The sequence below is a fragment of the Cheilinus undulatus genome, linkage group 15 (genome assembly GCF_018320785.1).
Source record: "Cheilinus undulatus linkage group 15, ASM1832078v1, whole genome shotgun sequence".
Taxonomy (NCBI): domain Eukaryota; kingdom Metazoa; phylum Chordata; class Actinopteri; order Labriformes; family Labridae; genus Cheilinus; species Cheilinus undulatus.
This window is the reverse complement of record NC_054879.1, coordinates 34,485,629-34,497,812: the sequence shown is the minus strand read 5'-3', so window position 1 is coordinate 34,497,812 and position 12,184 is coordinate 34,485,629. Positions and strand designations below refer to the sequence as shown.

The 12,184-nt window shown below is 38.1% G+C and overlaps 1 protein-coding gene across 1 annotated transcript in view; it reads right to left on the bottom strand.

The window, feature by feature from the left end:
- impg2a (interphotoreceptor matrix proteoglycan 2a) overlaps nucleotides 1–11,162 on the bottom strand; it is a 33,190-nt gene extending 22,028 nt beyond the window's left edge. Inside the window, exons 1-11 of the mRNA XM_041806373.1 lie at nucleotides 11,138–11,162; nucleotides 9,386–9,616; nucleotides 8,696–8,746; nucleotides 5,394–5,560; nucleotides 5,272–5,297; nucleotides 5,112–5,144; nucleotides 2,850–2,896; nucleotides 2,515–2,606; nucleotides 1,610–1,765; nucleotides 628–686; nucleotides 521–541 (exon numbers count right to left, since the gene is read on the bottom strand). Of these exons, the coding sequence (XP_041662307.1) occupies nucleotides 521–541; nucleotides 628–686; nucleotides 1,610–1,765; nucleotides 2,515–2,606; nucleotides 2,850–2,896; nucleotides 5,112–5,144; nucleotides 5,272–5,297; nucleotides 5,394–5,560; nucleotides 8,696–8,746; nucleotides 9,386–9,616; nucleotides 11,138–11,162 (908 nt within the window). The remainder of the gene's footprint in view (nucleotides 1–520; nucleotides 542–627; nucleotides 687–1,609; nucleotides 1,766–2,514; nucleotides 2,607–2,849; nucleotides 2,897–5,111; nucleotides 5,145–5,271; nucleotides 5,298–5,393; nucleotides 5,561–8,695; nucleotides 8,747–9,385; nucleotides 9,617–11,137) is intronic.
- Nucleotides 11,163–12,184: the final 1,022 nt, after the last annotated feature.

The window sequence follows — 12,184 nt, the reverse complement described above, 5'->3', positions numbered from 1 at the left end:
AATTATAAAACCTGCGTAAAAATGTAAATGAAGACTTGTGAGTACTTCTGGGTCTCGCTTAATTTAAGGATTTGAATTCTACCTCCAACTCCTGTCGTGCATGGCAGGAAAAACACATCATTCTCCACTAACCTCTCCACCTCCGTTTAGTTACACTTCTTTAATTCTGCTCTTTTGCTCTCCTGACACATACAGCATCTCTTCCTCTATCCCTCCTGTGAGGTCGTAAAGCCCAGATAATCGTCTCTATAGAAGAGCACCTGCTCACTCGATGAACCCATCCTGATCCCACTTACCAGGTGAGTGACCACACTAAGTCCATTAACACAGGCAAGAGACACATCTTTGCACGTGCCCACACTCGCAGGGAAACATGGTGGGAGATGAAGGTGACACCACACACACTCCTACATGTCTATGTAAACAATGGATGATAGGGATCTGAGGATTTAACTACAAGGCAGGCTAGGAGAACTACTCAAGGTCAAATTATCACTGAAGGACTGAACTTTTGACTCACCCTTGGACGTCCGTCTCAGGTCTGAAGAGGAGGGATGGCATGTGTTAATGTAAAAAGCTGAGGCAGTTTTACCTATAGTGTGAAGCCTGATGTTTGATCAGACTCACCTAAAGCTGAGCACCGTTACACTCTTAAATCCAGGAAGCTCCTCCAAAGCATCTGTTATCTGCAAGAAAAAAATAACCAAGCATTACAAATTACTCTCCGCTTCAATTTTGTTTTGTATTTTCAAGGAATTTCAATTAAATTATTGTTTTTAAAGGACCCAGATTTTTTTTACAGTATTTTTTTTATCAGCCACTATGGCTAAGCTCTGTATATTCAGAGGACAACGAACGCTCTGTGGTCAACTTTTGCTACTGTAAAGTACAGATAAATAGCCTGTACCCTGCCTTGGACAATCCCTGACCGAGTTTGTTTACTCCATTAGAGCTAGAGAATTAAAAGTGGTCCCCAGGGCCTTTAGCCTCCCAGCTTGTCATCCAACTTCCTCTTCTGTACCCCTGAATCTTCAGTTCCTGTCCTCCCTTTGGCTTCACTTCCTCCTCAATGACTTGTACCCTCTTCAAGGCACAAGAGTTTGTGTGTAACAGTAATTCAAGGTATAGCGATTTTTTTCATATAGCATATTCCTCCAACAATTCAGAGAGGTCTTCCTTTATAGACAAAAGTTATATATTCTTGTTGTTATCTACAAGTTATCTGAGTGCCTTTTTGCCCTGCCATAACCATGTGTTGAGTTCGCTTGCAGAAAAAAGTACCTCCAGAAATTTACTGAATTTTCCAAGTTCCTGTAAAACCCCTTAAGCTGCCTCCAAAAGTGAGTACCTGTGCATGAGGCAGACTTTGCCTATCCCCAAGACACATTATAACGCATTATGCATACCATAAACCTGTGTTTCTGAAGTCCTGCCCAACAGTTTGGATTTAACTGCTGCTGCTAAAGTGCGTGTTATAAAAGCTAACAATGCATCCATCACAGACCATAAACCAGGGGATATAGTGAGAACAGACTGGAGCCAAGAAACAGTAGCACTAAAGGGAGCCATAAAGAGAGACAGACAGAGGCAGGAGGAGCCAGAGACAAACCTTTTCACCGAGCTGTGAGCTGAGTGTTTGGTACTGGGTGCTGCTTGGGTCGTCCAGGTTGTTGTTGAATACCTCTCCTGTCAGGAGGATGCTGAGCTTCACCACCTGCTCCAATGCAGCAGGAGTGGGAGGCTGTATGGCAATATCATTGTCCAGCTAAGCAAAGAAAATATATCAGAGTTCTCATACTGTTTTTTTCCTCATACTGATTGCAACATTTAGACCCAGCAAGCAAGAATCCTCTGAAAATAGAGCAATAAAAGTTACATATACGCATTTTACAGCTAAAGACTATATAACCAGCCATGTATGGACTTCTTTGATTGCCATCATCTATGACATGACTCAGCTGACAAAAGAAAGCCTAATGTGAAACCAAGCCAAACACCTAAAAACAGGCTAAGCCAACAGCAGTAGCTTGACACACAGTCACTGCTAGCATCCTGATTTTTTCCAAAGAGCAAAAAAAAAAAAAAAAAAACACTTATTCTTGAAATTAAATTTTGTTTTTAACATCTTAAATCATTTGGCCTTTTACTTCAAAAAGTTCAGACTTAAAATACACTATTTTACACTACCTCTGACTAAAGTTCAACTCTTAGCTAACAACAAAATGATATTTTTGGCTGCTAGACAGTAGTCCCTAGTGGCAGCCATTCCATACGCAATTAATACTATTATTGTGAAAGCCATTTATGTGGAGAAGAAACAAACCAAACTTGGGTGTTGGAGGGCTATCAAATTACTTAATCAAATATGTGTGTTAACTGCCATACAAGACGATTCCTAAAAGTATATTTTAGGCATATCGAGGCCAGCATCAGATCAACTGGAAAAGATATTTACCAATATACTAGTCCTCATATTCTATTCCCAATCTCTAAAGAACCTGTGATTACACCTACTGAGCTCTCCTCCAGGACAGGGACAATGTCGTTTGCTTGCTCGCCCATTTCCTCCTTTGAGACATCCTCTAGCTCTTTTTCTTTTTTGGGTTCTGGGTAAAAGAAAAAAGGACGTGTTATGAGCTTTAACATTTGGCACATGCTACGCTTCCTGGTGTTGTCCAAATTAAATCACAGGTAGAATTCGGCCACACCAAGTTCACGCATTAGATTCTTTTTTTTTTAAATGCCTTAATTATAGCACAAACGGACACATGAATACTGTAAGAGTGTGACCATGGAAACATATAGATAATGCAAGGACAACTAAACAATATTTTATGTGTGACACTGACCAAGCTCAGGGGCCTCAATAGTTTTTGCTGCCTCAGGTGCTGGAGTGCTGAGGGACAGGAAAAAAACATTAAACAATGTTGGTTTTAAAATAGGTCTACTTTCTCACGAGAACAAAGAGCATACAGGCTTTAAGGATTATGAACATCAAATACATTGTAAGACCAAACAGTTGAAGGTTGTTAAAATGAGGTGTGTTAACTAAAAAAATCTGAAACAGCTATTTCAGCTCTATTTTTCTGCGTTAACAGAACACATTTTTCCTTTTAACTAAACAGCACTCTGTAACTTTAAATATTTTTGGAAACTGCACTCAAATTATTTAACAGTCATCCCTAAATCTGCAGAGATTCCCAGAATGCCTTTGGGCATTTGCACCATAAGTGAAGTTATTGACTCAGTCAGAGAAATCTCACCTGTGGGGGCAACTATCATATATATTATACAAAGGATGGTATACTGAACATGATGGAAGAGGACTTCCTGGTTCAGTGTGCACCTTTCTGTTTCTGTCACTTAATATGGCTTTCTTTGGATGAGGAAAATGTAGCTTTATGAAAATTACTTAAACAGGTTTTGAGTTGGATTTGAACAGAATTTTTAAGTGTAGGATATTTCCACAGAACAGATAGCTTAAAAAGTCAAGTTAACCCAACATAAATGTACAAGTAATGATTACTCAAACTTGTTTCCACTGCATAAAAACTTTGACATAATCAGTTTCAACAAAAATTTTGAGTATTTTCAACTTGTCCAGTTTTACAGTGTACATGAAGGATTTTGTTTTCTTACTTCCTGAACAAATCCCCTAAACATACCAAAACCAATCATCGTTGTACTTGACCAAAGCACATAAAGCTCCCCCAGCGTCAGTGAAAAGCATTTCTGTCCATCAAGGAATGGTTTGGAAATGTGTTTTTCCATTCTCTACATGAAGGTTAGATGATCAGATTTAAAGCACTTTTTGTGTTCTCTAATTAAAGCTACAGCCAATTAGATAACAGACTGGGAACAAGCCAAAACAGCTAGCTTGGTTCTTTCTGAAAATAAAACAAATCCACCTACCATAACTTTTAAAACATAGTAGTAAGCGCACTGTATTTTTTGACCCTATAAAAACATAATGAAGTTGTTTATGATGCTTGTGGCTAGTGGTTGCCAGCTCACCGGCAGAGCCAGAATTTAACAAAGCCAAGCTAGCTGTTTCTGTCTTTTAGGCTAAGCTATAATAATGCTGGCGTCAAAACCTCCTATCTCCAAAATAACCACTTTTTCAGGGAATGAGAAAAACATATTTTACAAATAATTCAGAACTGAATGGTCATAGTCAACATCATTTTTACACTTGTTATTGCTTTAACATTTATTAAAACCCACTGCAAGGTGAAAAGGGTGACCAATAGCACTGATCAATTAAAAAAAAACAACAAAAAAAGAACAAATAGTGGAGCTACGAGGTTTTGGCACGACGCCATCGATAATGACATAAATGCTAGTAATATCTCCAAATTTATCTATTTTATCCAACTTTCACCAAGAGAAGGAATAACCACATTTGAAAAACAAAGTTCTGTTTTAATTTGTGATTGATTAGATCTAAATTCTAGAGGTTTCTAGCTCCTGTTGGTCTTTTAAAGCTATAATATGCAACTTTCAGAGCAAGTGACTGGTAGATGTACACCATTCTCTTAGACCAAAACAAAATTTTTTTTGGCCCAACCTCCACTGTCCCCAAGTACATGTTTAAGCCTCAGAATGAAACATAAACAGGCTGAAGGACTGAGGAAAGTCATAACTCAGTGATACATTAGGATATATCTAATATCTTCTATATCAATGATAAAATGTTGCATATTATCATATTATTATAGATGGCAGCAACAAGTCTGCAGTATCAATCCAGCTACATTTTGTTACCTTTGACATGAAGCTTTGATTGCTCGTTATTTGTAGGGCCATCAGGGGTATTTCTACACGCCTGATTTTAATGTAATTGATCAGACTTGCAATAAAGGTAACATTATTCCTGAACCTGTGGCCAGTGTTGGTGATTGGTTTTGCCTCTCCTTTTATGGGATTTGTTGAAAATAAGAAAATAAGGAAATTACAAGTTTTTTTACACTTAGAAAGACTGAAAGCAAGTTTACAGTAAAACTCTAATCTAAAAAACAAAAATATACCAAAAAACCAAAGGAAACAAATGACTGTACGACTCTGAAGTCGTGATATGAACAGGTAAGGTTGGAGAGCTTTGGCAACCTCACCTGCACATATGTTGCCATGACCTGGTGGGCTCACTACAGACAGTGGGAAAGATGACCCATGTGACGCATTTACAAAACACAGGCTTAATGACAAGATCATAACTTTATGATTAAAATGGTGGATAAACACTGGAGGAAAGTGCCAGTTTGTTTCTTTTACCTGCGTGACCCTGCTGCTGCCGTTCTCTGAGAACAGAAAAAACATCAGGTGAGTTTCAGTCTTGGCCACCTGCAGCGAAGTATATCAGGATCTGTTCACAGATTCTTCATTCCTCCACTAACCTTTTTAACCAGAGCTTGATGCTCCTCTGATTGGCTGAAGTAGGTGCCAACATCTTGTGCCGTGACTGCACCCTCCTGGCACTTGCTCATCCAGCTTTGGTACTCATCTTGCTCTGGCAGGCGGTCCCAGAAGATCTTGAAAGCCTCCCATATGGTTTCCTGGCACACTAAATAAGCCAGAGAAAGACACCATCGACTTAGAATACAAACCCGGTGAACCTAACGGGTTTGAGAATGACATTTAACCTCTAAAGAGAGGAGTCAAATTCAATGTCGTCTTTTATGAAAAAAAACTTTTTGACCTTCAGCAGGGGGATTGCATAACCCTTAATCAACACAAACAATTTTAAGAAGACTTTAGTATTAATAGCTGGAGGTTGGAAGAACTTCCATTGCCATATTAACCTCATGACATAACCCTGTCCTGAGTCAGCCTGCTGGGCCTTGATCCAAAGACGAAGAAAAGCGATGGTTTTCTTTTTTGATGGGATTTATTTTGTAGCTTTTAAAGTCTTTATTATAGAGGGCAGTGGACAGAGTCCGAAACAGGGATAAATAAATTTGTAATGACATGATATTGGGAAATGAGCCAAAGGCTGGACCAAATCCCAGGCCGTCCTCTTTGAGGACAATGGCCCTTGCACATAGGGCATGTCCTTAGTGAATCCCGTCAGCACCCCCAGACACGGTACGCCTAAATCTTGTCCTCTAATCAAGGCTGAGTCACTGGGGGGGTCACCTCCAAATCCAACTCTAGCTTACATAACAAACCTCAACTTTCCGCAGACAAAAGGTCAGACTGTCTCTTGGCACCAACAACAGTCTTTGTCTAAATTAGGCTGCTCAGGAATGAGACCATGATTTCTGCCAACTCGGGCACAATTGTAATGCTTTTTACTTGCAAGAGACTACATTGTTTTGAACAGGTTTATACTACTCTAGCCCACTTGTAGACTGACCACAAACCTCGAGAGGCTTAAGATCATTAATGGTGGGGAAGAAATCTATAGGTTCCACCCTTATGTAAAAGCAGTATCACTAAGTTATAATACTCTTAATTTGTTATTGGTTAGACTATAACAATTAGAGTCAGAAGATGTACAAGACTGCTGTACTCTAGTAAAAGTTCAGTTACTTCAGTTGAAACTGATTTAAGAAAAAGTAAAAGTACGGGTCCATAACTCTATTCAAGTAAAGGTAAAAAGTAGATCACTCCAAATGTATTTATACCCAAGGATTTCATAAAGTTAAATACGATCTTTCCTTTATGTGCAATAACAAGAGAATATGAATCTCCAACAAGGTTGTTCATCATATGGTGTGACTCAACCAAAAGTAAAATGCAACAGCTGTTTTGAGACAAAATGTGCAGTAATTCTCTCTAAATGTGCAACTGACCGTCATGTGTTAGCAAAGCTGAACTACCAGTTTTATGTTATTGGCAGAAAGCCTGGGCCTCCTCATTTTGGCTTTAGTGCTTATTTTTTACTCAGTAGTTGACGCTTTTTAAAATGTAGTGAAGAACAATACAATCCCAAAAATATACTAAAGTAAAAGTAAAATTAGGGTTCCTACACATTTTTAACAATTAGCTAAATTTGAGACTTTTTAAGACAGCTGAGCTGAGAAAAATTAATACATTTTTTTAGGCACTTGGTAAATAATGAAAGGCATATGAGATTTCTCTGTACACCAGACTGATCTGAATTGTCTGGTTCAATGCACTGTTGAGGAACTGTCAATTAATACAGGACAAAGACATTTTTTTGGCCATAACCAACCAAACCTGATGGTTCTAGGGCACATTTAATGCCTCTTTTCTATCATACATGGAAGGAATGGGCCACTTTGATTACTAAGAGGGGCACATTATTTTTATTATCACTGCCAGAGGGTCAAATTGTTATAAACTGTGGGATACTCCCAATTTAACATTTATAATTACTTTAAATTTCACAAAAGAAACTCTCATCATACAAATGCCACTAGTAATGCTTAATTTAATCCTCATAACACAGAATTGACGCAAAAATAATGTTTGGTTTTTTTTGGTGCAATGAAGAAAAATGTTAGTGGATATCTTAATTTATTTGATTAACTTCTTTACATATCTAGATTTTTATAGTGCATTTAATAATGCATACAAAAACAGTGACAATGAAAGCCAACAATATTTTTAATTTCTTGCTAACATACACCAGTAATCACACATAATTATAGAAGTGTGTCTATTATTTCATGTTTCAATGGTAGATTTGATGTTTTCTGCATTCCTACAATTTCTAGATATTTGATATTACCTTAAGGGCCACAATGCATGAAGGGGAGGGCCGCATTTGGCCCATACACTGCCAGTTTCCCATCACTGATATACGGTATAGTGTTATTTATTATATTACATCAACAAGCATATACTCCAAAAAAATACATATAGATAGAGAACAAAGACTGGATAACGACACATCTAAGTAAAACAGTTCATTTGAAAAAAGACCTATAGCATTAAAGTTAAAAAGTCCAATTTAAGACATTTAAAGATTTAAACGTTATTTGCAATTATTATCAGGGTTTCAGTTATTTGCGATTAATGACACTCTTTATATTGCATTGTAATATTCCATTATTTTGCAATTAAACTGTTCTTGTGTCATTTTATCATTTTCTACTGTCTTAAACTAAAGTTTGACTCCCTGGTTGGGCACAGACCTACAGACCCTTTTGTAAAAACTGGTGCACTAATTATTAGATTAACTTGTGGTTTATCACGATTAATGCAATTAATCATGACAGTCCTACTTTTAAGGATCTCCATGAACCCTGTAAAATTAAGGAATCGGAAATGAATTTTAAAAAAGTGCAAGTATACAGAAAAGCTACTCAGTTACATTTATTGGACTACATGTTTGTCTGTTTGTTTCCAACCCTGATAAAAGTGATAAGAAGTACAGACAATGTATGTAATGTAGCCTAAATTCAGTTTCCAGTAAGTCCAAAGGTAGGAACAAAAATCATTCTTAAATTATGTATGGTCTAATTTGAAACCACAATTTTAAAAAGAAAAGGTAATGCAGATATATGCATAAAAGGCTTATTGGTGATAATTTTTGTAGAACAAATAAAAAAAAAAAAGCTAATAATTTAGAATAATAGCAATTCCTGCTTACACGTGGTTTTAAAGTTATTGTTTAAATCCTTTTCTTGCTCACGAAGGAGCTACAAAACCCCCCGACTACATTAAAGGTAACTTCAGTTTTCTGTATTTCAATTTTGCAAAGTTTTAAGGCTGGGAGAACTTAGCTCACCCTCGACGCTCACCCTCTGCTTTAGCCGGCTAACAGCTACATTAGCCACTACTAGCATAATAACCATAATAACGCACCTGACGTACATCAGAACCAACGTTCCACGTGCATTGTGGGAAATGTAGGCCCCGATGACGTGACGGTAAACATGAATGCAGGGGAGGAAAGTACAGCTTTTTTTCTGTATTAATTTTTACACTTGTTAAAAATGTTCACAATCGATCTGTTTGCCTCGAAAGATAGCAGTGGAATCAGCTCTGTTCTCACTCTTAGGGCAAGTATCTGAACACCCAAACATAAATAGAATATCTGCAAAATATTTGCGTATCTGTAGATATCAGTTATTCAGACTACACGTTTTTGTTATTAATATGAACTGACCTGGATAAGGATGAACATCTATCACTCTGGAAGCGACCCCAGTCTGTTTAAAAAGTCAATCTCATAATGCTTAATTGTCACAAGTGTCCACACAGATGTCGGCTGACATGCTCTTGGACCTTTAGGGGTAATTTGTAACAAAGGTTGACACTGCCAATTGAGAAAGCAATTCCATGTACACTGGTGACACAGAAGGGGTCAGATAGAGGCAATATCACTAAATGAACCCATGTATGTTTTATTGTAGCTGAAAACACTTCCTGCTTTATAAATGCTTCTAAATGTGCAGAGATCTTAGTGTAGTCTTACCTCTAAGGTAAAAGTAGCTCAGATGATTTGCAGCCACTTGCTCAGCGGTCTCTTGTGCACAAAGCTTGATTCCACTTGGGAAAAAGATGTTACGTTTTCGTCTGGGGATGACTGCAAGGTCATCACTGAATATCTTGTCATCAGATGCAGGATCAAAACCTGGATACAACTCCTGCTCTTGACTATAAGGCAGACTCAGGTAACCCATTGCTGAACCTTCCTGTGTTGCATCTGGAATACCACAACACAAAAACAGCAAATTTGAGATTTGTAATGTTACTTTTATTGTACTGAGTTGTGTGCACAAAGCGTATGAGTTTATACATACCTGTCCTAATGTCCAAAAATATTACCACAAAACTAAACAAAACAGAGTACAAAAAACATCTCCAAGAAGCGATCCTCATGTTAAATCCGTGATTGTGCTCAATTCCGAGAACTTGGAAAAGGATCAAGTAGGTAGGTATTTCCTTTCAAGTCATGTAAAAGCAACCCAAACAGCTTCTTACAAGTTTGCATAGTTCAGAAGTCTCCAGGTGCAAAAAAACAACACAAGCCTTTGCAGAAATTATTTAACAAAACTACAACATGCTGGTTTCCTGCTTTCCTCTGCAGCAGAATGGAGGTGTATCCCATGGTGCTGAAAGGACAGCTCTTCGGTCAGGTAGATAGGCAGATGGCTCTCGGAGAGTAGGGGATTTTTTAATGCTCTGTAATCCTGTTTACTCTAAGCCTTTTAGAAGAGCTCGCCAAGAAGTTACTGGAGCAACAGTGGGAAAAGAGGGTGCTTAGTGTGGAAGATGCAAGGATGGAGTGGCGCAAAAAAAGGCCTCAGATTCAACCACAAGAAAAGTAATGCATTAAGACAGTAAAAATTTAGTATTTAATATTTTTCATGCATTTTTCTGCAAGCAAATCAAATATTTGCCATTTAGTTAAGATGTGGTCCTCATCCTGTTGAATTATTAAAATAACTTCCAACAAAATTTGACAAAAAAAGGTATCAAACATCCAGTTTTGGGTGTTTATGAGTGGTCCCATGTGCCTGCAGCTCCCATGAGCTCAAATAACTTTCCATAATCTAGAAAGCTTCTTAAAAATGTCTGATGCTATTTTGTAGAAATCTCCAACACACAGTCCCCCCAGCCCCCTCCCCTCCCATCCTACACACAGGCTGGTCCAGTAGCCGAAGCGATGAGCTAAGGAGCAGCAACTGAAATCCTCTCAGTTTGCATATATTAACAACAGTGAGAGTCACAGAGCTTAGTGTGGAGCCGACCTCTGACCCCAAACACTCCCTATGCGGTTTATCCTGTTTTTAAAAGGGAAATCTTTCTGTTCTTATCTTTAAGTAGATGCTTCACATACCAGCAGAGGCAGAGAGAGGAAGGGAGGATGTAATGAGGGTTAACAACCTTAGGGTTCATTAAACTGACTGAATAAGTGATATCATCATCATCTTATTCTTGGTATTAGTAGTGTGGTGATGCATTTGTAGATATTTCTTAACTTTAACAGACTAAGACCCTGTGCAGAATAAACATTTTAAACACTATAGACATATTACAATTTAATCTGCAAAATGACAGCAGTTTTTGGCCGTAACAAACCAGAAATGGGCTTGGATAAACTGATGTAATTAAGGGTTTTGTTGAACTAAAGGGAATAGCCAAAGTTATCAGGATATCAGCATCTGTTAACTTAAATTCTCTTCTCCTCCGCAGTCAGTTTCAGTGCAAACAAAACTGCTACCTTCATCCACCCTAGCCACCTCCATTACATCTCATCCGTGTACAGGTCCAGCTTCTCAGTGCATCCTGTATCCCTTCATCACTCCTTCCAAGTTCTCTCATTGGTGTCTGGGTCAAGCTTTTCAAAAATCTGCTCCTTAGAAGTCAATTCATCATCTTAACCTGTTCCTTCCATCACCACCACCAGTGTCTAGACTCCATAGGGGGTATCCTATCCCGCTGTCCACCTCACTACCACGTCAAGTTCATAAAAATGCCACAATTGAGTCTATTCACTGAAGGCATCTCCCAATTTCAAACATGTCTGAACTTGTAGTATACATCATTGTTAAACTCGTATAAAGACTCTCCTGACATATTTAGAATTAGTATGTATTTATTATGATCCAATGTACTTAATGTGACAAAAGAAAGTTTGCATGATCAAAAAGGAAGAAATAAAATGAACAATTTAGCACTAGCTGTGTCAGCAAGAGCAAAACAGTGGCAGCAGGAAAACAGGAAGTGATGCCATACACTCACTGCATCAGAGCCGTCTAGGCTGTAGTGTGGATTGGCCACCACCCCCTGTGACATCTAGCCAGCAGATAGTGTTGTGGGCAGGTCATTTGGTGAGACCTTGGAGAGTGAAAACCGAGCCAGAGGAGAAGACCCACTTTGCAGTGGAGTCAGAGTAAAGCACTTTTTGGTTTTATCAATGATCAGCAAAATAGGAAGTAGATACTGATAATCAGCCAAATGATAAATATCAGCCTCAGTATTTAGCCAAGGTGATTATCGGTCGACCCCTGGTCTAAGTGAATGAATGTTCTAGTAGTGAGAAATTTCAGTTTGGATCAAAAGAGAGTCTTTGCCATTTTTTGAGGAAGTCACTTCGGGGCCAGCCAGTGCTAAATCAAACCAAGGATAGGGAATAAAACCAGCAATTTAAATCATACCTCAGCTTAAATAAGTATTCACTGAATATCTGGTAATAGTTTGCATAATTTATATTTTTTGATTGCAAATTATTCAAAAACATTCTTGAAAAAAAATTGGGCACGGATAG